We start from the raw sequence: 22,680 nt of genomic DNA on the forward strand, positions 1-22,680 counted from the left end.
CATAATTCTGCATTCTGATTGATTGTGGCTTTCTCTAAAGGTTTCTGCCTGTTGGGAAGAGATAACAATAGGAAAAACTGTAAACAATAATCTAGATTCCTCTTTTTCTTCATCCTGAAATCTTTATTTTTAGCTTCTTTTCCAGACTCCTCGTCTGCTTTCATCCTTCTGGTTTTTTTCTCCAGCCACAACTTTATCTTTTCCATCATTTTATCCTTTCCATCTTCCTTTCCAATTTCTTTCTTCTCCATTATCTTCCTGTTGTAATATTAAGGTTATGGACATTTTATCATATATTTTGAAAACAGTGCTTCTTTTTAGCATTTTTCAATCTCAGAACATCATCCTACAGATTATTAGTTGAAAAGAGCTATCATGATGCATTTAGATATTTTGTGATTACAGGAATCTTAATTATAAAATAAATACTTGCAAATATACATTGTGTGTCAGAAACATTGGTGGCATCCAACATTTCTGACCTTAAGTAATTCATAGTCATTCCTCAAAGAGTTTTCCCCTGAGGAATTTTCAATGAGACTTTAAAATTTTTGGCCCACAGTGGTTGTTTCTGGGCTGGAGTGTAAGCTACTTTCTTTTCTCTAAGTGCTTTCCTCCTCTCCTTTTTATAAGTTATTTTATTAAAATCAGTTCTATTTTCATTGGATTTGATACAAATTCAATAGTTTAATAATTTTGATAAGAGACAAACAGAAACTCTTAAGGTAGAGCTGTAAATGTAAACAGGTTCAGATTCAACCTCAGTATTAAGGAATATATGCTTGCTTCTGTAAGCAAAGGGCTTCCATATCAGCATTTTATACATGGGTGATAAGACTCATGTTTTAGAAAGTCTTCTTTGGAGTAAAGTGAAAGAAAATCACAAGTAACGAGAGACAAGAACTGGTGTGCACATCTGTGATAATTCCAGTGCTTAAGATGCAGAGGTAGGATTGCCATGAGTTCCAGGAAAGCATGGACCACAGAGTGAGACTTGGTCTCAAAAGTTTACTAAAGAAAACTTATTTCCTTAATGAAGATGCCTTTGTACCAATGGTCTGGGTGGTAGACTATGACCAACAAAGGAGAAAAAAAAGGAGTAGTCAGAGCTTTAAAAGTCACCATAGATTCAGCAGGTTAGTGAATATAAATTCTAAGGGGAAAATGATGCAAGAGATATGTGCAACTTTAAATAGTGCTGTCGTCACAAACTACAGAGAGGCTAAAATCATGCAAGATGGTTTGGGAAAACGAAGTTCAAATAATTAATGGATGCTTGATGTAAATGTTCTGAATACATTTGATTGAAGTAGTATAGGTAGTATCTTCTTCCCTTCTACCAAAGTTCCATGAACACAGACTAAGTTGTAGTAGGAGAGAATGTGTTTCAATGTTACTGAATTTGTGGCAATGATGACTGGAATATGCTTTGTTTATTCTTCTGAGATAGTGGTTGACTTCAAATTTACGTTGTATTATGTCATATTGTAACATGACATGCTAAGGATCTTTGGGTTCTGCTATATCATCTCACACAAAAAAGAGTTCTACAACTATGATACTTTCATAAGTTATAAACTTGAATGCATTTATAATGAGTTATGGGTGAGGATGGGCCAGGTGTGAACAAAAAGAAAGGGCAGGGGAAATGAAAAAAAAAAATAGTATGCTGAGTTTTCTTCCCTGAATAACTTTCCTCAACTTTTACTGAGTGTCTTCCCTATGAGAACTTCATAGGGAAGTTTATTTCTCAGAAGGACTCATGTACTCAGATAGGAAACACTTAAGATCATTGAACTCTCTAGGTATTTCTTCCTCCTTCCATATCTAAGCCGAGATGCAATAACGCTCTTCAAAAAGAAAATCTGTGTAAGACCCAACTTGTAGGGGGTTTCCATCTGCACCCTGTCCCCAAAATAATCACTTGGAGACTTAATTATTTATGAATAGATGCCTAGGCAATAAGCTTTGGCTCATTCCCACTAGCTTGGAACTCAATTATCCTGGTTAAACTAGTCTGCCAGAAGGCTAGTTACCTCTCCTCAGTTTCATGTGTCTGTCTTCCTCAGAGTCTAGGGTAAATCATCCAGCCTCTGGTTCTCTCAGAATTCTAATCTATCCTCGGGAACTCCCACCTATTACTTCAGGTCTTTTGCTAATAAGTCATCCGCATGTTACTGATGCTTCCACACAGTGCACAAGAGATTCTCTCTACTCAACTCTCTATGGAAAAAAAATCTCAAAACATCCTTATTTTCAGATGATTTGATGCTATACATTAAAGTCTTCACCACAAATATACAGCAATGTAGTGGGATAAAAAATTAACACAGAAGTCAGTAGTTACTAATCAAAAATGGCAAGCATGTTGAGAAAATAATTCCATTCACAATAACATAAAAATAAACCAAAACATTTGAAATAAATATAACCGAGGACATGAGAGACTTGTACAATGAAAAGTTTAAGACACTGACAAAGGAAATTGAAGAAAATACTAAAAGGCAAAAACCTTCCTTGCACATGGATTTAGAGGATTAACAGTAGAAAAATGGTGATCCCACTAAACACAATTTCAATGTAATCACCATGAGAATGCCAATGTGATTTTTCACAGAAATTGAAAAAAATTCTTAAGTTTTTATGATAATACAAAAGACTCTGAAAACAATCCTGAACAAGAAAAGCGATTGGAGGAATATCATCCCAGATTTCAAGTTTTACTACAGAATTATGGCAATAAGAAAAGCATGGTGCTAGCATAAAAACATACATGTTGATCAGTAGAATAAAATCAAGGACTCACACATAAGCCCACAGTTCTATAGTCACGTGATTTTTGACAAAGAAGCTGACAATACACATTGGAGAAAAAATAACTTCAACAATGATGCTGAGCTAACTGGATAACTACATGTAGAAGAATGAAACTAGATCGTTATCTCAACATTAGACCTTCTACCTTGAATCTGATAGAGGAGATAGCAGGGAATAAGCTTGAACTTTATCACACAGGAAAGGACTTTCTCAATAGGACCTTGATAACATAGGTGTTAAGACCAAAAATTAATAAATGAGACCTTATTAACCTGAAAGCTTCTATACAGCAAGAGACACCATCACTCAGGAGAAAATGAAGACTATAGAATGGGATAATACTTTTACCATCTCTCCATCTCACAGAGGGTTAGTGTCTATAGTATGCAAAGAACAACAACTACCAAGAAACCACACTAAACATCAAGAATATAAACCAAGACTAAAATGAGGAACTAAAATTTTGGAACTAAACAGAGGGTTTTCAAAAGACAGACTAAAAATGGATGAGAAACATTTGTTTTAAATGTTCAACATTCCTAGTTATCAGGGAAATAAACATTAGAACTGCTTTGAGATTTCATCCTACTCCAATTAAAACAGCTAAGACCACTATTCTACCCCTAAAAGAAGAAAGCCAATGGCTGGCATGAATGGAGGAAAAGGAAAATATGTGCTCCCTGCTGGTGGTAGTACAAACTGGTACAGCACTCTGAAATTCAGAACAGGGGTTCCTCAAAAATTGAGAAACAGGTCAACCAGAAGATCCATAGGCAGAGACATAGTATTATACAGATACCTGCCTATCTTTATTCAATCCGGTTTTAGTCACAAGAGCCAGGAAATGGAAACAGCCTAGACACCTAGCAATGATGAATGAATAATGAAAATATGGTACATTTACATAACAAAATATTCTTAAGCTCTTAAGAATTTATGAATTTCATAGGTAAGTGATGCAGCTAAAAATAATCATTCTGAGTGAGATAACACACGCACAGACACAAATCATATGCTTTCGTTTATGAATATTAGCTTTGAATCCTCAGGTATGTGTGCAGAGTTGTGAATATTCATAAAGGTCGTGAAATTAGTAAAGGATCATGGGAGGCTGGATTTTAAGGGAGAGAGAAAGCAATGGTATAGGGGATTAGAGGTGAATAATGGTACAGGAAGGGTTAAGGACACGGTGAGGCGGCAAGATAGAGGATGGAATATGGGGAACTAACACTAAAGACATTTTGAAAAATTCATATGGAAATAGAAAGAGACTTTCTAAAATACACACACACACACAAACACACACACACTTATATAAGGAGTTTAAATAGGGTTCCCTACAGCAAGGCAACAACACCCCTATTAGACACAACAATGGCAAAAGTGAGTATCCTCTTTTTGAATTGCTGGACAATGAGGTCTCATGAATCCTCCAATATTACAGGCTATTTCCAATGATCTAGGTTTCTCAAAACTTGACACTGAAACCCAATTTCTGAAGATACCACACATAGAACACTGAGAAAGTAAGCAAGAATTTACCTAGATTATTCATGTCTATAGGCCAGCTGTCATAGCTCTAGAATGTCCTATTTACACTACGAGAAAAGAAAAGTAATCACTAATCCTACCCAGCTGTGAACCCTGAGAGATACAATGATGAGCAGCCAGACAAGACACACATACATGTACAATAGTAGCATAAACATCATGGGAGGACTCAACCAGTTTCTGACTAAATTTCAGGTCTGCTCCACAAGTTGAATCCCATATCTGGCACTCAGCCCTAAATGGAATAGCTATATCACAACTCATCCTGAGCACATGGCTCAGGAATCACTGATGAAGAGGGGGTTGAAGTGTTATAAGCACCAGCAGAAATGGTGTTTTGTGCACAGAGCAGAAGAGTTTCTCATATGAACTCACAGTTGAGACAGCATGCATAAACTCAAGCAAGACAAGATTCCAACACAGGGAAGGAGGTGAGCACTCAGTCCCATCCCTACCTAAAGCTTGGCAACTGCCAGCTTCTGAAGAGGGAAAGTCAGTTTTTTGGAAGGGTACAGCCCCTTGTGAGGTGTCCATCCTCCGCTGAAGGCCACACATCCTAGAGTATATGGGAAGCACACATTGGACTTGCTAGGTTTAAAGAAAATGTGAGGACACAGTTGAGTGGAATACAAAGGGAGACAGATCTGAGTGGAGTTGGGGAAAGGGTAAATATGATCAAAATACATTGTATGAAAGTCTCAAAGGACTAATAACAATGAGAAAAATACATCAAAGGAAATATTTTCTTATGTCTCTTCAGAAAGAGCCTACAAAACTCACTTCACCTTTTAAAAACTGGTAAGAATACAGAATTTTATCACTTTTAATATCTATTTCCTTGATAATTCGATCAGTTTTCTTATGCTTATTATTTGGACTTGCAAAACTGGCTGCTGTACATCAGTTTAATATTTTTTAATGTAGTGATGTATGGGCTTGTTCTCCAATGTGTCAAAAGTATAAGGCTGTTGGGATTTTTTAAAAACAATTATAAACATCTCTTCTAAAAATCTCACCATCTAAAAAATAAGTTGAAATGAACTTGAATATCATAAAAATGAAAATACAAATGCATTCTATTTTGGCTAAACATATAGATTTTAAATTTAAGGGGCCATACACGCCCCTCTGTTAAAAGTAATTTCATCTAGAGATAATGAACTAATGTAAGAAAAGATATTCTGGATATATTGGATACAGGTATATAAGTTTCAAAAGTTTTCTTATATGAGATATATCATAGACAAAGTTAATAAACAATTTTAAAGATATGTTAAAAGCGGTTGTTATTCTGATATAAAAATCAAAGTATGACACTGTGTTTCTAGATGGCATCTTAGAGAACATGGAATGAGTTTTCATATTTCTAATAGAACTGACTCTTGGCCACGCGTTGTGACCCACACCTGTAAATCCATGTGGTCACACATATTTGTAATCTAATCACTTGGAGACTGAGGCAGGAGGGTCTTGAGCTTTAGGACAACCTGGGCTATATATCCAGACTTTGTCTCTAGAACTAAATGAAAAGAAAAAGGAGGGGGAAAAAGTAATCTAATGACTTTAGAGAACTCCTTGAATAATAATTTCCAAGTGCAAATAAATCCTTGCTGGGCACAAATTTATTTTTAGTTGTTGTTTGGTTAATCTCTCCCCATCCCCATCATTGTTGTAGTGTTAGAAAGCTAAGGATTTGTTCCCCAGAGAAAGGTTGATCCTGAACTTAACAACAATAGAAAAGTGGCATCTCTTTGTACATCTCCTCCCACATCTTCCCCTGGGTCAGGAGGTTGGCTACCACTGCCCCTAATGGATAGTACAAAGGAAGGAACAGTGTTGAGATTTCTAATGAGGCCAGACCCAGTGTTGGCTGAAAATATATTTTCCCCCATTCTTATAAAATCAACCATAAAATCTCTGTTTATAAAACAGTGATTAGCTCACTTCAGTGTAATGGACATGACTGCAGCCATGCATTTACTGAGCATGAGAAGTGTTTCCTTCTCCCCATCCAGTTCACTCTGACTGGAGACCTTGGGACTTCTAGCAAGCAGAACTAAAGAACATTAGTTCATTTCACCTTCGCAAGTATATGACTCGGTAGCACATAGAAACAGCCTTATGTTTGTGCATTTTAATTTAGTTCTCTTTGAATGACACACTTTGGGAGTCAAAATGAATTTTTCTCTCATGCTTAAGTTAGAGGTAAGTGGAATATATAAAAAATTACTAAATAACCTCTCATTAGAATTTGAGCATTAGAAGAGGTCTGGGATCTCCGTGGGACTGTGGGCTCCACAGTGGGTCAGTGTTTCCTTCTGTTTGCTGCTCATGCAGATCTGTGCTCTCAGGATATCGACCTAAGCTAAAGGGGCATTTGAACCCAAGCCCCTGCCTTCAGGACTCATCTTTTCTAAGAGTAAATTTTATGTAAAACCTTTCTTTATTAGCATTGTGTGGGGGAGGGAGATCTTCTATTTATCTACATAATTAAGAGAAAAATTATATTTGAAAGACCCCCCCTCATAAAAATGAGTTGATTTCAGAATTTGTAAATCAATGAGGTGTCACAGGGTAGGAAGTGTGAATTCAAAGCCTGCCTAGAATACATGAGACTATGTCTCAAAAAATAATAGTAATGAAAAGAAAACAAGGTACTGAGAAAAATGGATCAGCAAATTAGTTCCTTATTACACAAATTTGAGGACCTGAGTTCAAAAACCACAGAAACCTTGTTAAGTTAAGCACTTGGTGCTCTTTGGAATCCCAGTGGTTCTAGCAAGATAAGAGACAGACAGGAGAATCACCTAAGTCTTGAGGGCCAGCTAGCCTGTCATATACAACAAGAACAACAAAATAGAAATTCTGTCTCAAGCAAGGTAAAAGACAACATGGTCAGATGGTGACCTTTGACTTTCATATAGATGATGTAGCATGCATGTGTGTAAACTAGCACACACCAGCATGTGTATACACACACATACACACACACACATACACACACACACACACACACACACTCACAAGTACATTGAAATATTATTTCACATCTTACTTTTAAAGAATGCTTAACAGATGAGAGGAACTAAATGTTTACGAAAGAATAGAAAAATCTGAATAAAATTGGAAAAATACCTTCTCATATTGAAGAACTACATATTAAGCCTTAGGTTCTTGTAGAAGTTTCTTTGGAATTTATACCTTTTAGATGCTGGCCTTGCTATAGTACTACTTCAAAAGTATTTAAGATTCTGGCTCACCTCTACACAGAGCATCCTGCACTCTGTCACAGCTGTGGAACTTCAGTGCTCCAGGGGACAAGGCAACGCCTAAAGATTTACACAAAAGGTAACAGCCATACTTAGGATGAGCTTCTTTGACTCTGGGATAGAAGTTGACTTCTGGGATTGTCACACAACCACCTGTGCTCCTGACCCCTAGGAAAGTGAGCACTGTAAAAGCTCCAAGTGAGTCTCCTGAGCTCCTCAGTCCTTCCCTCACTGTGGCTGCCTGATTCCCACTCCTCTGTTCCTACCCAGAGTCAGGCTCAGCAGGGTACACTTGTGATTCTCTAAGTCCAGAAAAGTGATTTGTATCTTTATTGTGTAAATGAGGAACCTGAAGCACAAAGAACAAGAAGCATCTTCAGAGCAATGTAACTAGTTACAGAAGAGGGCTGGGAGTGCCTGAGCCAGACCTCCAGCCTCAGATGGCACATGAGCCAACAGTGCTGTGTAGATTCTCCACCATAAGAGAAATAGGACAAGTCTCTCACATGTGTCTGAAAGCTTACCATAGATGCTATAATATCTGGATTTATATGAGGGAAGGGCAGGTGTAGTGGAGAAATGAGATTTAAATAACATTCACGAATGCCAGTGAACAGAGACTCTCACTGATTCTGGGGAGAAATTAAACTGGATTCAAATAACAGGAGCAATAACTGTGTCTCCCTGATAGCAGATACCTGGTAAAAAGACCAGAGGACACCCCGTGCATAAAATACAAAACACCAAAGAAGAAGTTCTATGACAGTAGAAACTTATAACGTGCTATAACCTTGAAATCACTTTGTAAACCTGTAGGAATAGAAAAACAACTCTGAAAGGTTTGATAGACTCTTAAACTTCTGTCAATGCAATTTCACTCAACAGGATCACTTTGTGAATGCAGAAAACTCTCCAGTGTTATCACCTTATAACTAATTGACATATCCAACAAGCATGCCCACCAACTTATAACCCTTTGTGCAACACCGACCCCGAGGCTGTACTGTTTAACATGAGTGTGGCCAATGAGAGCATCTCATGGGAGTTCATTCTCTTAGGGTTTTCAGATCGGCCATGGCTGGAGTTGCCATTCTTTGTGGTGTTTCTAGTGTCCTATATTCTGACCATCTTTGGAAATATAATGATAATTCTTGTGTCCCGCCTGGATTCCAAACTCCACACCCCCATGTACTTTTTTCTCACTAACCTGTCCCTGCTGGACCTGTGCTACACCACAAGCATAGTCCCACAGATGCTCGTCCACATCTGCAGCACCCGGAAGGTGATCAGCTATGGTAGCTGTGTGGCCCAGCTTTTCATTTCCCTGTCCTTGGGTTGCACAGAATGCTTTCTTTTGGTTGTCATGTCCATTGACAGGTTTGTAGCCATCTGTAGGCCTCTCCTCTACTCAGTCCTCATGCACCAAAGGCGCTGCTTCCATTTGGCAGCCACATGCTGGATCAGTGGCTTCAGCAATTCAGTGTTACATTCCACATGGACCCTTCAGATTCCACTTTGTGGTCACAAGAAAATGGACCATTTCTTCTGTGAGATCCCTGCCCTGCTCAGGTTGTCCTGTGTGGATACAACGGCAATTGAAAGTGAGCTATTTTTTATAAGTGTTATCTTCCTTCTAATCCCTGTGACTCTCATCCTCATATCATATGGCTTTATTGTCCAAGCAGTGTTGAGAATAAGATCAGCTGAAGGTCGGCGAAAGGCATTTGGGACATGTGGCTCCCACCTCATTGTGGTGGTACTTTTTTATGGCACTGGAACTTACATGTATCTGCAGCCACCATCCCCTAATTCCAAGGACCGGGGGAAAATGGTGTCTCTCTTTTATGGTATCATCGCACCCATGCTGAACCCCCTCATCTACACACTCAGGAACAAAGAAGTAAAGGGAGCGTTCAAGAAGCTGATGACAAGGGTCATCTTAAGTAGAAAATAAGGGGTGCCTGAATAAGAGCCCTATTAGTATAAGTTTTTGCAACCTGGTTAATTACATTATTTTCTTGTATTCTGAACTATTGTGATGATTTCCATCAAATAAAGTCTTGCTGATAGAGGACTGTATAGTGTTTGCCTGCCTGGATGTATTCATTCACAAGCCCTGAGAAGCGACTCTTTATGATTCTCCCAAACTGCTTATCATAAAAGCTTCATATTTTCAGGCTTTATAAAATTGTTTTGTGGTTGGCAAGATTTCTTATACATTTTTGTCTTGGACTGCTCTGCTGCAGGTCAGGGCCTAGCAAGAGAGAGAGAGTGGGGATAATGGGGAAGATACACTAAGAATGGAGACAAGACAGAGATTCTGATCAAGTCTCAAGTCTTGTTTATTGTCTCTCTCATTGAATGGGAAGTCCAGGGTATTCATAGGCTTTTGCCATGTGCCTTACAGGTGTGGATATAAAGTGTGCCTTACAGGCGTTTATAGCGTGGTTACCACGTGTGCCTTGCAGCTGTGGGCACTAAACAGCAAAACAAGATATGTGGAATAAACAAGATATTTATCAGAGTGTGCTCAGCTGTTGTAGGCTGTTGAAAAACAAGTCTCTTGTCAGGGTATATGACTTGAGATGGCTGCAATGCTGATAGCCGCTTTCTGCTAAAAGTCAGCTCCAAACATTTTTCAGGGTCGAAAATAATTTTTCAATCTTTTACTGAGAAACAATACATTTTATTTATATATTAATGCACATAAATATTCTCACCTGCATGTAAAAATCAGAACTCTGCTATGTTCCAGACACTTGTGGATCTAACAGAATTCTGTAAAACCATGTATGGTTTCTGTGCCCTAATTAGAAGTACACAGGTATGGACTAGAGTGAAATTCACAGTATCTAAGAGCCAAGACTATGCTAAAACTACCATGATAATTTGTGCTATTTTGATCAAATCTTCAATTATTTTATAGTTGCAGTTTCTACTTCTCTGAAAGTCTTACTGTATATCATTTACAAAAAAAAAAAAAAAGAAAGAAAGAAAGGAAGAAGGAAAGAAAGAAAGAAAGAAAGAAAGAAAGAAAGAAAGAAAGAAAGAAAGAAAAAAGGTGTATTTTAAATTTTGAGTCAAATTTCTTTTGAGGATTTTTAAACAATTTCTCATAAATATACATATTTCTCTCTTTTAGCCATTAAAGCGCTACCTGAAGTTTAAATGTTTTCTCAAAACCTCATCATATGATGTCTGCCACTCATTTAATTCATTTTCTTCTGCAAGAAGAAACCTTATTGAATCCCTATAACTTCTTGTGAGATAGATCACATTATGATTTATGCATCTTCCATATGAGTTTCTTAGAGGTGTTTTGTCTGCATAGATGTCTGTGTACCATGTGCATGCAGTGTTCTTGGAGGCAGAAAATACATTGTAGCCCATGGAACTAGAGTTACAAACAGTTATCAGACCATGTGAGTGGTAGGAATTACACCCCAGCCCTCTGGAAATGAAACCAGGACCCTTTGATTCTCACTGCCCACGTAGCCAGTCAAAAACATCTAGAACTATAGTTCCAGGAGATCTGAAGCTCTCTTCTGTTCTTACTGCCTCTGTGAGCACTAGGTACATATGAAGTGTGTAATTAACAAGTAAGAAAAACACCAATACACATAGAAGTAAATAATGCAAAAAAGTGGACATTGTTACACCTTCCACCCGTTTTTTTATCCTCTGCAACTTGGGGACGGTGCACACTTTTAGTTCGGGTAGATTATTTACTTCTGTTTGTATTTCTTTTGGACGCCTCCCATTTTGTTCCACTTTGCCTATTTAAAATTTGAATATACAAAACAGTACTGAAATATAGAGTTATTCAAATATGAGGGGTTTTTTGTTTGTTTGTTTGTTTGTTTTACAGATAATCCGTATTCTCTTTATCCATGAGTGCTTTGTGTGCAAGTGTGTGGGGCCAGGGGTCAGACTTGGGTGTATTTCACCAGAGTCCAGATTGTCCTGTGAGACAGTCTTTCACTTTTCCCTGGAGCTCACCAACTTGGCAAGGCAGATTGTTCAGCAAAGCCTGTGGATTCACCTGAACATGGGAGACGTGTAAGCATATCTTGCCACGCTCAACCTTGTAGCTCAGTGGTTGGAATTGAGGATCAAGTCCTCCTGCTTGTACAGCAAGCACTTTACTGAGGAAGCTATTCTGCAGCCTCTTGATCTCTCTTTTAAACAAAGACTTATTTTTATTTTAAATTGTGTGTGTATATGTGTGTGTGTGTGTGTGTGTGTGTGTGTCTGTGTGGGAGTGTGTGCACATGCATGCAAGTATCTTCAGAGATCAGAAGAAGGCATCTGATTCTTTGGAACTGGAATTAGACACATTTATAAACTGTCCCAAATTGATCCTAAGAACTGAGTTTAGGTCCTCTGCAAGTGTTCTATGTACCCTTAGCCACTGAGTCATCTCTCCAACCTCCACCTACTGTCTTTTAAAGACATACTATTTTATCTTATTTTTCTAGGATACATTTATATGAAGTCTCAAATGTGATAATACAGAGAGATCCTGTGTACTCCATCATCCAATAACATGTCTTGTATAACTACAGTATAATATCAAAGCCAGGAAATGGATATCTGTACTGGGCTGGATAGTTTTATGTCAACTTGACACAAACTAGAGAAATCTGAAAGGAACCTTAATTGAGAAAATGCCTCAAGAAGATAGGAATGTGGGAGAGTCTGTAGAGCATTTTCTTAATTAATGATTGATGGAGAAGGGCTCAGCCCATTTTGGGTGGGAACACTCCTGGGTGGGTGGTCCTGTCTTCTATAAGAAAGCAGGCTGAACCAGCCATGAGGAACAATCCAGTAAGCAGTGTCCATTCATGGCCTATCTATCAGCTCCTGCATCCAGATTCCTGCCTTGTTTGAATATCTGTCTGACTTCCTTCAGTGATGAACAGTGATATGGAAGTGTAAGCCAAATAAACCCTTTCCTCCCCAAATTCCTTTTGGGCATGGTGTTTTATCACAGCAGTAGTAACCCTAACTAAGACATGTACAACCTTAGCACTTATCCCTAGGTTCACAAGCATGTGTCTGAGTGTTATGCAAATTCATGTTTCCACCAGTAAATGTGTGTTCCCACCACTGCAACCCAGATCCACAATCACACTATCACCATGCTATTCCCATGCTCTACTCTTGTAGCTCCAAGCACATCTCTTTCCTCTCACTGCCCTGTCCCTGACTCCTGGCCATCACTTATTGTGTCATTTTGAGAATGGTTTTATATGAAATCATGTGGTCTGTAACCTTAAGGTCAACTTTCCTCCTCTTCTTCATTCCCTCAGCAGCCTTCCTGTAGCTGCATTTATCTACTGTTGGATATTTTAAATGACCAGGTTATATTTCGTGCAATGGAGGCAGCATAGGTTTCTTTTTAATCTCTCAATTACTCGAGGACATTGAAGTTATTTCTATATTTGAGTACTACATGTGAAACTACTATAAAGCTGTGTAAAATTTTGTGTGAGACTAAGTGTTCTTTTTTCCAAAGTAAAAATTAAGACACATTAATTTGGATTATGGGTATTAGGTAAACAAACACTCTTCTTCTCTTGAGACAGGGAGTAGCTGTGTAGTACAGACTAGCTGCAAGTCCTTGACTACTCCTCCTTCCTTCACCTCACAAATGCTAAGATTAAAAGTCTGAATCACAATTCCCCAATTATAAATATTTAAATCTGCTAATATTTGATGCTTTGTGTAGTATTTTGACCTGTTTTTCGTTTTCATTTTGTATTGCTAGGAACAGAATCCAGAGTTTTCCACATGCTAGACTGATATATGTCTCCAGACTGTGTGTTTTAAGATGTCATTATACATCAGGTACAATTTAGAGTTAGATACATAGTCTGTATGCCTGTTCTCATATTTTACTGCTGGTTTTTGTTGGTTTTTTTTTTTTGGTGTGGTATGGGGTTTAGGAGATAGAGTGGTATATATTTGTTTTGTTTTGTTTTAAAATATAATATTATAATGTAGCCTAGGCTGGTCTAGAACAGACAGGAGGTCTCCTTCTTGTAGGGGTGAGGTTTTGTGAAGTCACATCCCCTATACCCCCATCTCCACCCATCCCATCTACCTACCTCCCCACCCTTTTTGGCATGTTGACTGGTGTTGTAATTATTTAGTTGTGGTGGTTTATAAATGCTTGGCCAAGGGAGTGGCACTAGTACATTTTTTGCAGAAAAAAATTGTGGGAGTTGTCTTCAAGCCCCTTGGTCTAGCTGCCTAGAGGCCAGTCTTCTCCTGTCTGCTCCTGCCTTTCTTTTGATGAAGATGTAGAACTTTCAGTTCCTTTATCACCATACCTGCCTGTGTGCCTCCATGCTATGATGATAATGGACTGAACCACAGAATCTATAAGCCATCCCCAAGTGAATGTTATACTTTAAAAGAGTTGTCTTGGACATGGTGTCTGGTCACTTCAATTTAAATCCTAACTAAGACAGAAGTCCTACTTAGGAAAGTATATGATACTGGTGATTGTTCTTTAGAAGGACAGATCCAATAAGATTGTGTGTGTGTGTGTGTGTGTGTGTGTGTGTGTGTGTGTGTGTGTTTGTGTGTGTCCAGGCCAGCTGGACAATCAAGTGGGAACCTTAGACTCTGTGGAGAGGACTGAGATTCGAGAGAAAATAAGGAGGCTCAGCAAGTCAAGAGGTCTGATCAAGCTGGCAAAATTTTTATTGTTCACAACAGTTATATACTCTAAAAACAGGATATGTAGAAGGGTAGGAAAGGAAAGAGGGCTTTGCAGGTGGAGGAAGCTTGCTGCAACTGTGGGGTCTAACTAAGTTATTCTTACAAAGCCTTCCCCTTACCAGGTATTCTAAAAACATCTATCTAGCTGGATGTTGTCTAAATCTAGAGATCAGGAGGAAGGGTTACTAAGGTGGGTTGCTATGAGGCCTTGTTTGAAGTTCTGAGAACTGACAAGTGAATCATGGAAGGTAAGCAGAAAGAATAGTAGATAGGAGAGCCAAGGGTGAATGTTTGCCAAGAGTAAGGCCTTGCCATGGCTTCCCACATGTGTGTGTAAAGAATTTATTAATTCATCTTACATCAAAATAGTAAGAACAGTTATCTCACAATTGAGAGGCTGAGAGGCCAGCATTTTCTTTGTCCTTGAGACTATGGTACCTCAGCAATGCCAATCTGGCACCAAAAAATCTGGAAGGTTGCTTGACAACACTGATCTTTATCCAATGAAGGAAATCTGGAAGCACTGTGTCTGATCTCAGCAAAGAAAACAGCAGCAGCAACAGAGTGAATCCACTCTGCAGCAAGAGGGAAAGCCAACTGAACAAAGGCAAATAGTCTTGCTGCTAACCCTGCTTTTTATTTCTGGGCTACTACCTGAGTATGTCATACACACTGGGGTGGATTTCCCTCCCCAGTCATGGCAATCAGGACAATTCTTCAGGTGAGATTCCTACTCAGGTGATTCTAATTTGTAAGAAGTTGAAATGACAACAAGTCATCACACCTATTGTTGAGATTTCATGAGTGCAGTTTCCCTGGCAGGTCTAAATCATGCCTTATCTCAGATTTGGCAGCCAGGTCTTCTGAATCTTATGGCCTTTCCACCTCTGTTTCTATGATGTTCCCTAAGCCTTAGGTGTGGAGTTGCATTGTAGATATGTCCATTGTAGTTGGATGCCCCCATCCCAGTCACTTATCAGCAGTTTGAACAGTTATGTACCTCTGTAAGTGTCCCTGTCTTTGAAGATCCTTTGATGAGGGATGAGAGTTATGCTTACCTATGGGCATAAGGATAAGCATTTAGGGTGTACTCAGAAATTGTACTGCTTAAACAACTATTTTTGTTAACCATCTAGGAAAAAAATTTTACTAATGTATTGAGTATACAAAAAGATTTTATAGATGATGCTCTATTACCCATTTAAATTATCTCAAGGAAGTTCAGAGCTCAAGAGTTAGGAGTTTTAAGAGTCATAACAAATATTGTTGGAGTAGTGTTACTTTTGAAATTCACAATGATTGCCATTATAATTAGAAAAAAGTTTAAAGACACCTGTAGGACATTTGACATAATCCTAACACCTCTCTGGGTGTTTTAACTTTGCATAGTGAGATTATGAATTTTAAGAATGCTGCTCTGTTGAGCTTTCATGCTGCAGATAATGCCAATAAAATTATCCATGGCCTGAGGTCAGTATTTCCATTTTGGTCTAACCTCAGGAATGGCATATATAACTTAACCAGGCTACCTCTTCTTGACCTGGGAATACTTTTATTCCTGCCCATCATGTTAAAGCTTATCTGTAACACCATCAACATGTAGGCTGCCAAAATACAAGGCTTGAACCTGAAAATGGACCCCCAGACAGAGTTATTAAGTAATAGCCTGGCAAGCCAAGGACAGGTAAGATTCTGCACAGAGCCTTAGTAACCTAAGACAGAAGTGCACTGTTTTGATAATGCACGATGGGTAAGGAAGGCATTCTTGTCAGAATGACCTAAGACAGGCTCAGTCTTGTTAACAAATTAAAAAAAGGGAGAGGTGAAAAGCCTTTGGGACTGTTTGGCAAGAAGCTCACATGGGCCAAAGACAAGGAAATGGGCTGCTTGGCAGGAATATGACATTGGCCAAGGATAAGAAAGTAGGCTTCAAGCAGGAATCTGACATTAGGCTAGAAAAATGAAGTAATTTCAAATAGGAATCTAAAACTTAGGCTACAACAGAGAAGTAATCTCCGGCAGGAGTCTAAATATTGGGCTAGAAAAAAGAAGTAATTTCAGACAGGAGTCTAAATTTTTGGCCAGAACAAGGAAGTAGGCTTCAGACATGAAAATGACCTTGAGCTCAGGCAGGGAAGTAGGCTCAGATACTTTGGTCATTCTGATAAGCCTTTAGAAACAGTGATCACAGGAGTGTTCACGTAATTGGGTTTAATGCCTTGCTTCTTCTTTGACTATTTGTGTTTATTGTATTGCTTGCTACTTGACTATTTGCATCTATTGTTTTGCTAGACCCTCAACCTAGAACTGCCCTTAATACATGCATGTGATCAAAAATGGTATAAAGGCATAAAGGAAGAGGGGATATAAGATAAGCTGTTCTAAGGAGAGAAAATGGGGAAATGGGATGACATCTGTATTGTAATGAAATAAAATATCCAATAAAACATATCCTAAAACTTTAAAAAAAAATGAGAAATGTAGGAGCAATGGAGAACTACGCAGGTATGGAGAGCAGTCTTAGGTAACCTTTTATTCGGGTTAGCTAATTGGGGAACAACTCTCTTTGTATGGGCATATTATTATTGAGCATTACTAAATATATAAAGCCTTTGATTAATTGTTAAACATTAGAGTCTCATTTTCTTACTAGGGCTGCATGGTTGACAGGATGGTCTGGGCAATGCACAGCCTTGCAGAGACAGCATGGAAGATTGGCAGAGCCATCTCCAACACTGGAGTCTCTTGGGTGGCAGGGCTGGTGTCTCTGGCTGACCATTTCTAGTGGCGGGGCGCACATGTCCTCTGGCCACACAACATGGTGGCTAAGCTCAGCAGAGACACTGCAGCCTAGACAGTCAGATTGACTGGCAGCACCATTTTTAAATAATTTCATCAACAAAGTGGTGCACCAAGTTTGGGCATGAATTCACTAGAAATTTAAGTCTATTCACTTGAGAGTGAATGTGTTTTTTTTTTTTTTTTTTTTTTTAAAAGAAAGTGAGTGATTGATGCTGAAAGGAGTCATGTGACTCCAGCATGGGGGGTGGGGGGGACCCTGAACAAAGAAGACCTGGCAGACAGGTCCTCTGCTGAGAGGAATTGCAGGCTGCTGCAGTCAGAGCCAAATAAATAAGCCTCTGTTGTGGAGCAGTTACTGATTTAAGTATAAAGTTAAAATACAGAGATTATTTGCTTTTAGGAAAGATTTATAAACAGATTTGTCTGAATCACGTGGGGATTATCACCCACAGTTTGGAACTTAGATAGGGAAAATTGTCACTGGCTCTACAGTAGAGAGTACAGTGTACAAGTGGAAGCTGCTCTGGAGTACAGAGCCAAACAGTTAGATGGTATAAACAAAAAAATTGTTCTAGGCAGAGGGCCAAACAGAAAGAGAGTGTAAATCAGGTGTGTTTAAATGATATAAAGTTATATTGCCTCACAGGAGACTAGGGTTCTGTCTAACATGGGCCCCACGGGGAATTCTGGGTTCATTTCCTGCTTGGCAAAATAGGGAAGGAAGATGGGTGTGATTTTCAGTTTTGCAGTTATGTTTTTCCTCTGGGAAAGAGGTCAAGATAAAGGTTTTTCTGGTTACTGGCTCAAGGATATTCTCCTTAGGGAAAAAGATTTTGTCTGTGTGTTTTCAGAAGAGACAATTAAGATATTTCTGCCTTCCAGAATTATATGGATTAGACATGATAGAGGCAGGCTGCTAGAAGAGTAGATTCTGGAATTCAAACAAAAATTACCTTCTTTTTTTTTTGTATTTCAATGCAAGTTTATAATGTACCTATATAATTCTCATCAAATTATATGTATTAATTATGTCTGTCATAAAGCATGAGAATTTATTATTATTATTTACTTATTTTTTTTATACTCCAGATTTTGTCCCCCCCATCCTCACTTCGACTGTTCCACATCCCACACCTCCTCCCCAACACCCTGTCTCCACAAGGATGTCACCACCCTATCCCTTACCCCATATGACCTCTAAACTCCCTGGGGCCTCCAGTATCCTGAAGGTTAGGAGGTATATAATCTCTGATTGATCATAGACCTGATAGTTCTCTGGTGTATATGTGTTGAGGGCCTCATATCAGGTGGTGCATGCTCTTTTTAGTGGTCCAGTGTTTGAGAGATCTCAGGGGTCCAGATTAATTGAGACTGCTGGTCCTCCTATACAATCACCCTCCTCCTCAGCTTCTTTTAGCCTTTCCCTAATTCAATCACAGGGGTTAGCAGCTTCTGTCCATTGGTTGTGTACAAATATCTGCATCTGACTCTTTCAGCTGCTTGTTGGATCTTCTGGAGGGCAGTCTTTTTTTTTTTTTTTTTTTAGATGTTTTATTTACACTTCAGATGGCATCCCCTATCCCCATTCCTCCCCACCCCCCTTAGGAAACCCCTATCCCATGCTCCCTTTTCCTTTTTGCATTTATACATTTTTTTAAAATAATGTTAATCATAGGCTTTATAAGTTTGGAATTGTTCAATCAGAGGTGTAACCCACTGACCAACCTAGATATAACAACTATCTTTGACTGGTGGAGATACATGAATATCTGCCTCCCTGTCTCCCCCTTCTTTATCTCATCACCTAGCTTCTCCTCTCCTTCTTCTTCTCCTCTTCTTACTCCTTTTCTTCCTCTCAGTACTCCTCCTACCTTAGCTCCTCCTACACATCACCCTTCCTATTAAAATGAAACTTTTCTCTCAAAATACAATTAGAGCATAATTATGCCAATTTGTACCAGTGAGGTACAGGATAGTCCTAATACCCAGTCCATCATTTTGTTGACTAACCAGCTCCTCTGTCATCTATTCTAACTAAAACATTTAGTTCTGAACCTGGCTTTAGGATAAATGTCAGCTGATGACCATCCACTCAAATCTTTTCTCTTAAGGTCAATAGCTATATGTTTTCAACCCCATCAGAAATCCAGAATGACTGAGTTAACTATAATTGTGGGAAGCACAAATCATAGTTTCTAAAACTTAGAATTGTATATTGCAGAATGATCAGCCTTGGTGTATCTACTAAACAAGCAAGCTGGGCAGACCTGCTCAAACCTCTGAGGTCCAGGAATTCCATCTGGAGACAGCGAAGACACAGCATCAAAGGATTGTCAATTTGCTCTCTCCCCCCCCCCTCCTCTTCTAATATCTCAACGCCCATAATCAGCTTGAAGAAGCTAATGAAGAGTCATCGCCCCTATTCCCTGGGCTTGGGGACTAAGGTGGTAAATGTTGGGCTGTCTCTCTAGGGAAAATTAGTGGTTTTGTTGGAATAGAGAGGATTAGCTAGGGTTTATTGCATAGCCATAACCTATTAGTAGAAATCTGTATAATTAATATCAAGATGAAGATATAAATTCTTAAATGGCACCAATTTACTTTGTTTACAAATTTTAAGGTTTTCATTGGCATGAGCTTCTTAGTGATATAAGAGTGAGATGAATATTGTTACTCTCATAGGCATTGTACCAGTATAACACATTTAGGAATACAAAGCTTAGACCCAGTCCTTCTTTAACTTTTTTAAACTGATTTGAGATGGTCAGCCTGTGAGTTAAGGGACTATAGCAAATTCATGACTTGGAGTTTATTATAAGGGTGTTCTCTATGTTTTACTTAGAAATAGCCGAGTGGAGTTAACAGGCAACAGTCCAGATTACCTTACATGGATAGCTGGTTTTCAAAACATCAGAAATCCTTAGAATTGACATGACAAACATTTCAGTATTAATGTTCATTTTCATTAGAGACCTGTCTGTTCCGGACAGCTTCCTATATTGACTTCTAAGAAGAAATTGAGCATCCTTGGAGTTACTCCAGTTGTGGTGAGACAGCCACTAGGCAAGAATTGCCACTTTCCTTCTACAGACAAATTACTGTCCAGAAAAGGACACACTTGCAGAATAGTCGACTGATTATATCTGCCCAGACAGAGTAATCAGCCCTTAATAATTCTGCATTACTAGGTCTATCAGATGATCCTGGGCCAGAAGGCTGAAGATCGGATGCTTCAATGTTTTGAGGTTTAGGGACTGTCCAGGTGTTCAGTGGTCTCTAAAAATTGGCTATGTTTTAGAAGCTATGCTTTGTGCTTCCCGTAATTTCAGTTAACTCAGTCATTCTGGATTTCTGATGGGATTGAAGACTTATAGTTTCATAGCCAATCCCGACTATTTACTTGGAGAGAAAATATTTGAGAGGATGGTCTTCAGCTGTCATTTATTCTAAACCCAAGAAAAAAGCCAGGTTCAGAATTAAGTCTTTTAGTTAGGAGAGGCGACAGAAGTTCTGTTTAGTCAACAACATGATGGACTGGGTATTAGGTCTATCTTGTACTTTACTGATACAAATTGGTATAGTTATGCTCTAATTGTATTTTGAGAGAAAGGGTTTTTTTTTTATTTAACAGAAAGGTTGATATGTAGGAGGAGCTAAGGTGGGAGGAGTAAGGAGAGGAAGAGGAGGAGTAAGAGAGGAGGGGAGAATGAAGAACAGGAGCTAAGGGAGAGATGGAGAACGAGGCAGGGACATGGAGGCTGAGGTTCGCTTGACTGTAACAGTCAAAGATAGTTGGTATATCTAGGTTGGGTATTGGGTTACACCTCTAGTTGTAAGGGTATCTTGTTATTGATCATTATAAATATATAAGCCTTGAATAAAAAAAAGTTAAAAACAGAGAAATTGTACTGCTTAAAAAAGTGGCAGTAGTAGGCTCTACTGTAGGATCTATGAACTTCCAGCACTGCTAGTTGACTAGCTTTAAAGTAGTAGGCATGAATTACCTCCAATTGATTGGGCCTTAGGTTCAATTAGACAGTTGTTGGCTGAATTACAAGATAAAAGTGCCACTGTTGCACTGTTGGGATACAGTGCTGGGCCAATGGTTGTGGTTCATGGGTTTTCAACAGGGTAGAACTAGTGCTTGCTTTTCTCTCTTGGGAGCTTACAGAGCACCTCCCCATACTGTGGGAGTCAGTTCTCTGGGAGGAGACTTCATGCTCAGTTCCAGCTCAACCCCTCCAAATCCTGTGTCCAAAGTGTGTGTTGTCTTCATGAGTGGGGATCATACTTTCAAGTTCTGGAAGATGACCAAAGCAAATGCAATAATCTCTTTGGGTTTCAAGATCTTGTAGATTTCCCAAACCAATGATTCTAACGGACATTTCCCATGCCTGGCTGTTGGGAGCCGACTTTAGTAGAAAGCAGCTAGATCAACTTTGCAACCATCTGGAACCATATACCTTGATGAAAGACTTGGTTGTCAAAAGCCTATAACAGCTGAAGCACACTCTGATAAATATATTGTTTATCCCACATAGCTTGTTTTGCTGTTTAGTGACCTCAGCTGTATGGTGCACGTGGTAAAGTGTTTTCACCTGTGTTCTCCTGCTTGTGTATATAAATACCTCAGAATTCCCTTCAATAAGAGAGACTTGAGGGAGACTTGAGAAAATAGAAGAGACTGAGTCACACCCTGTCTTGTCTCCATTCTTTGCATCTCCTGCCCCAAGAGCCACACTCTCTCTTGATCAGAGCACTTAGCCCCAAAAGTGTTGAAGCAAAGTGTTGAGGCAGAATGTGGGCCTCAACACCTGGCACCAGGATTTTTGTTAGATTGTCCATTCATCTTGGGTGGAGCATTATCACAGCATTTAGCATCATTCCATTCAAATATATGTACACATATATGTATTCTTAAGTAAGTTTATACAATGTTTCCCTATGGCTTTTCAAACATCCTTAGTGTTATTTATCCACACCCCCTTCCCTGTATTATGTACCCTTCCTCCCTGCTCCCAGTTAAAATACCCTTCTCCCATCCCCCCACCTACTCCCCTTTCACAGCACTCCTGTCCCACTCTCTGCTTCTCTAGAGCTCCTGTTTTTCCCTCTCCAGCATGATCCCATTTTACTTTCCTAGCTTCTGTGGAGATATCAGATTATGTGCTCAAATCTAAAGATTTGGAGCTAGAATCCACAAATAAGAGCAAATATACAGCATTTGTCTATCTGGGTCTAGTTACCTCACTTAGGAAATGTCCTAGTTTGTTTTCTATTGCTGTGATAAACACTATGACCAAGGGCAACATGGGGAGGAGATGGGTTAGTATATCTTGCTGGTTAGATTAGAGTCCATTATCAAGGGAATCCAGCTCATGATTTCAAGACTTAGAAGTATGAGCTGAAGCAGAGACATTTGTGGAATGCCACTTACTGGCTGGGTTCTTTTGGCTTGAGGCTTTTTTAAAACTTATAATTTAGAAGGCAGGTAGAACCACCTGCTTAGGTA

At 39.0% G+C, this 22,680-nt stretch overlaps 1 protein-coding gene across 3 annotated transcripts; it reads left to right on the top strand.

The window, feature by feature from the left end:
• The first annotated feature begins 6,151 nt into the window (after positions 1-6,151).
• LOC117714220 (olfactory receptor 2B2-like) lies at positions 6,152-11,470 on the top strand. 3 transcript variants are annotated; one of them, XM_076939296.1, is made up of 3 exons: positions 6,152-6,573; positions 7,577-7,716; positions 8,523-11,470. In XM_076939296.1, exon 3 carries the CDS (start codon positions 8,650-8,652, stop codon positions 9,589-9,591), a length of 942 nt encoding a protein of 313 aa, XP_076795411.1. In that variant the 5' UTR covers positions 6,152-6,573; positions 7,577-7,716; positions 8,523-8,649; the 3' UTR covers positions 9,592-11,470. The 3 variants fall into 3 exon arrangements, with proteins under 3 accessions (XP_076795411.1, XP_076795410.1, XP_076795412.1); XM_076939295.1 differs by having other exon boundaries at positions 7,639-7,716; XM_076939297.1 differs by lacking the exon at positions 7,577-7,716.
• The last annotated feature ends 11,210 nt before the right edge of the window (positions 11,471-22,680 follow it).

Source organism: Arvicanthis niloticus, chromosome 8, assembly GCF_011762505.2.
Source record: "Arvicanthis niloticus isolate mArvNil1 chromosome 8, mArvNil1.pat.X, whole genome shotgun sequence".
Classification (NCBI taxonomy): domain Eukaryota; kingdom Metazoa; phylum Chordata; class Mammalia; order Rodentia; family Muridae; genus Arvicanthis; species Arvicanthis niloticus.

Bases quoted from the DNA above. Each gene is read 5' to 3' on its own strand.
- LOC117714220 (XM_076939296.1), top strand. From the start codon at position 8,650: ATGAGTGTGGCCAATGAGAGCATCTCATGGGAGTTCATTCTCTTAGGG.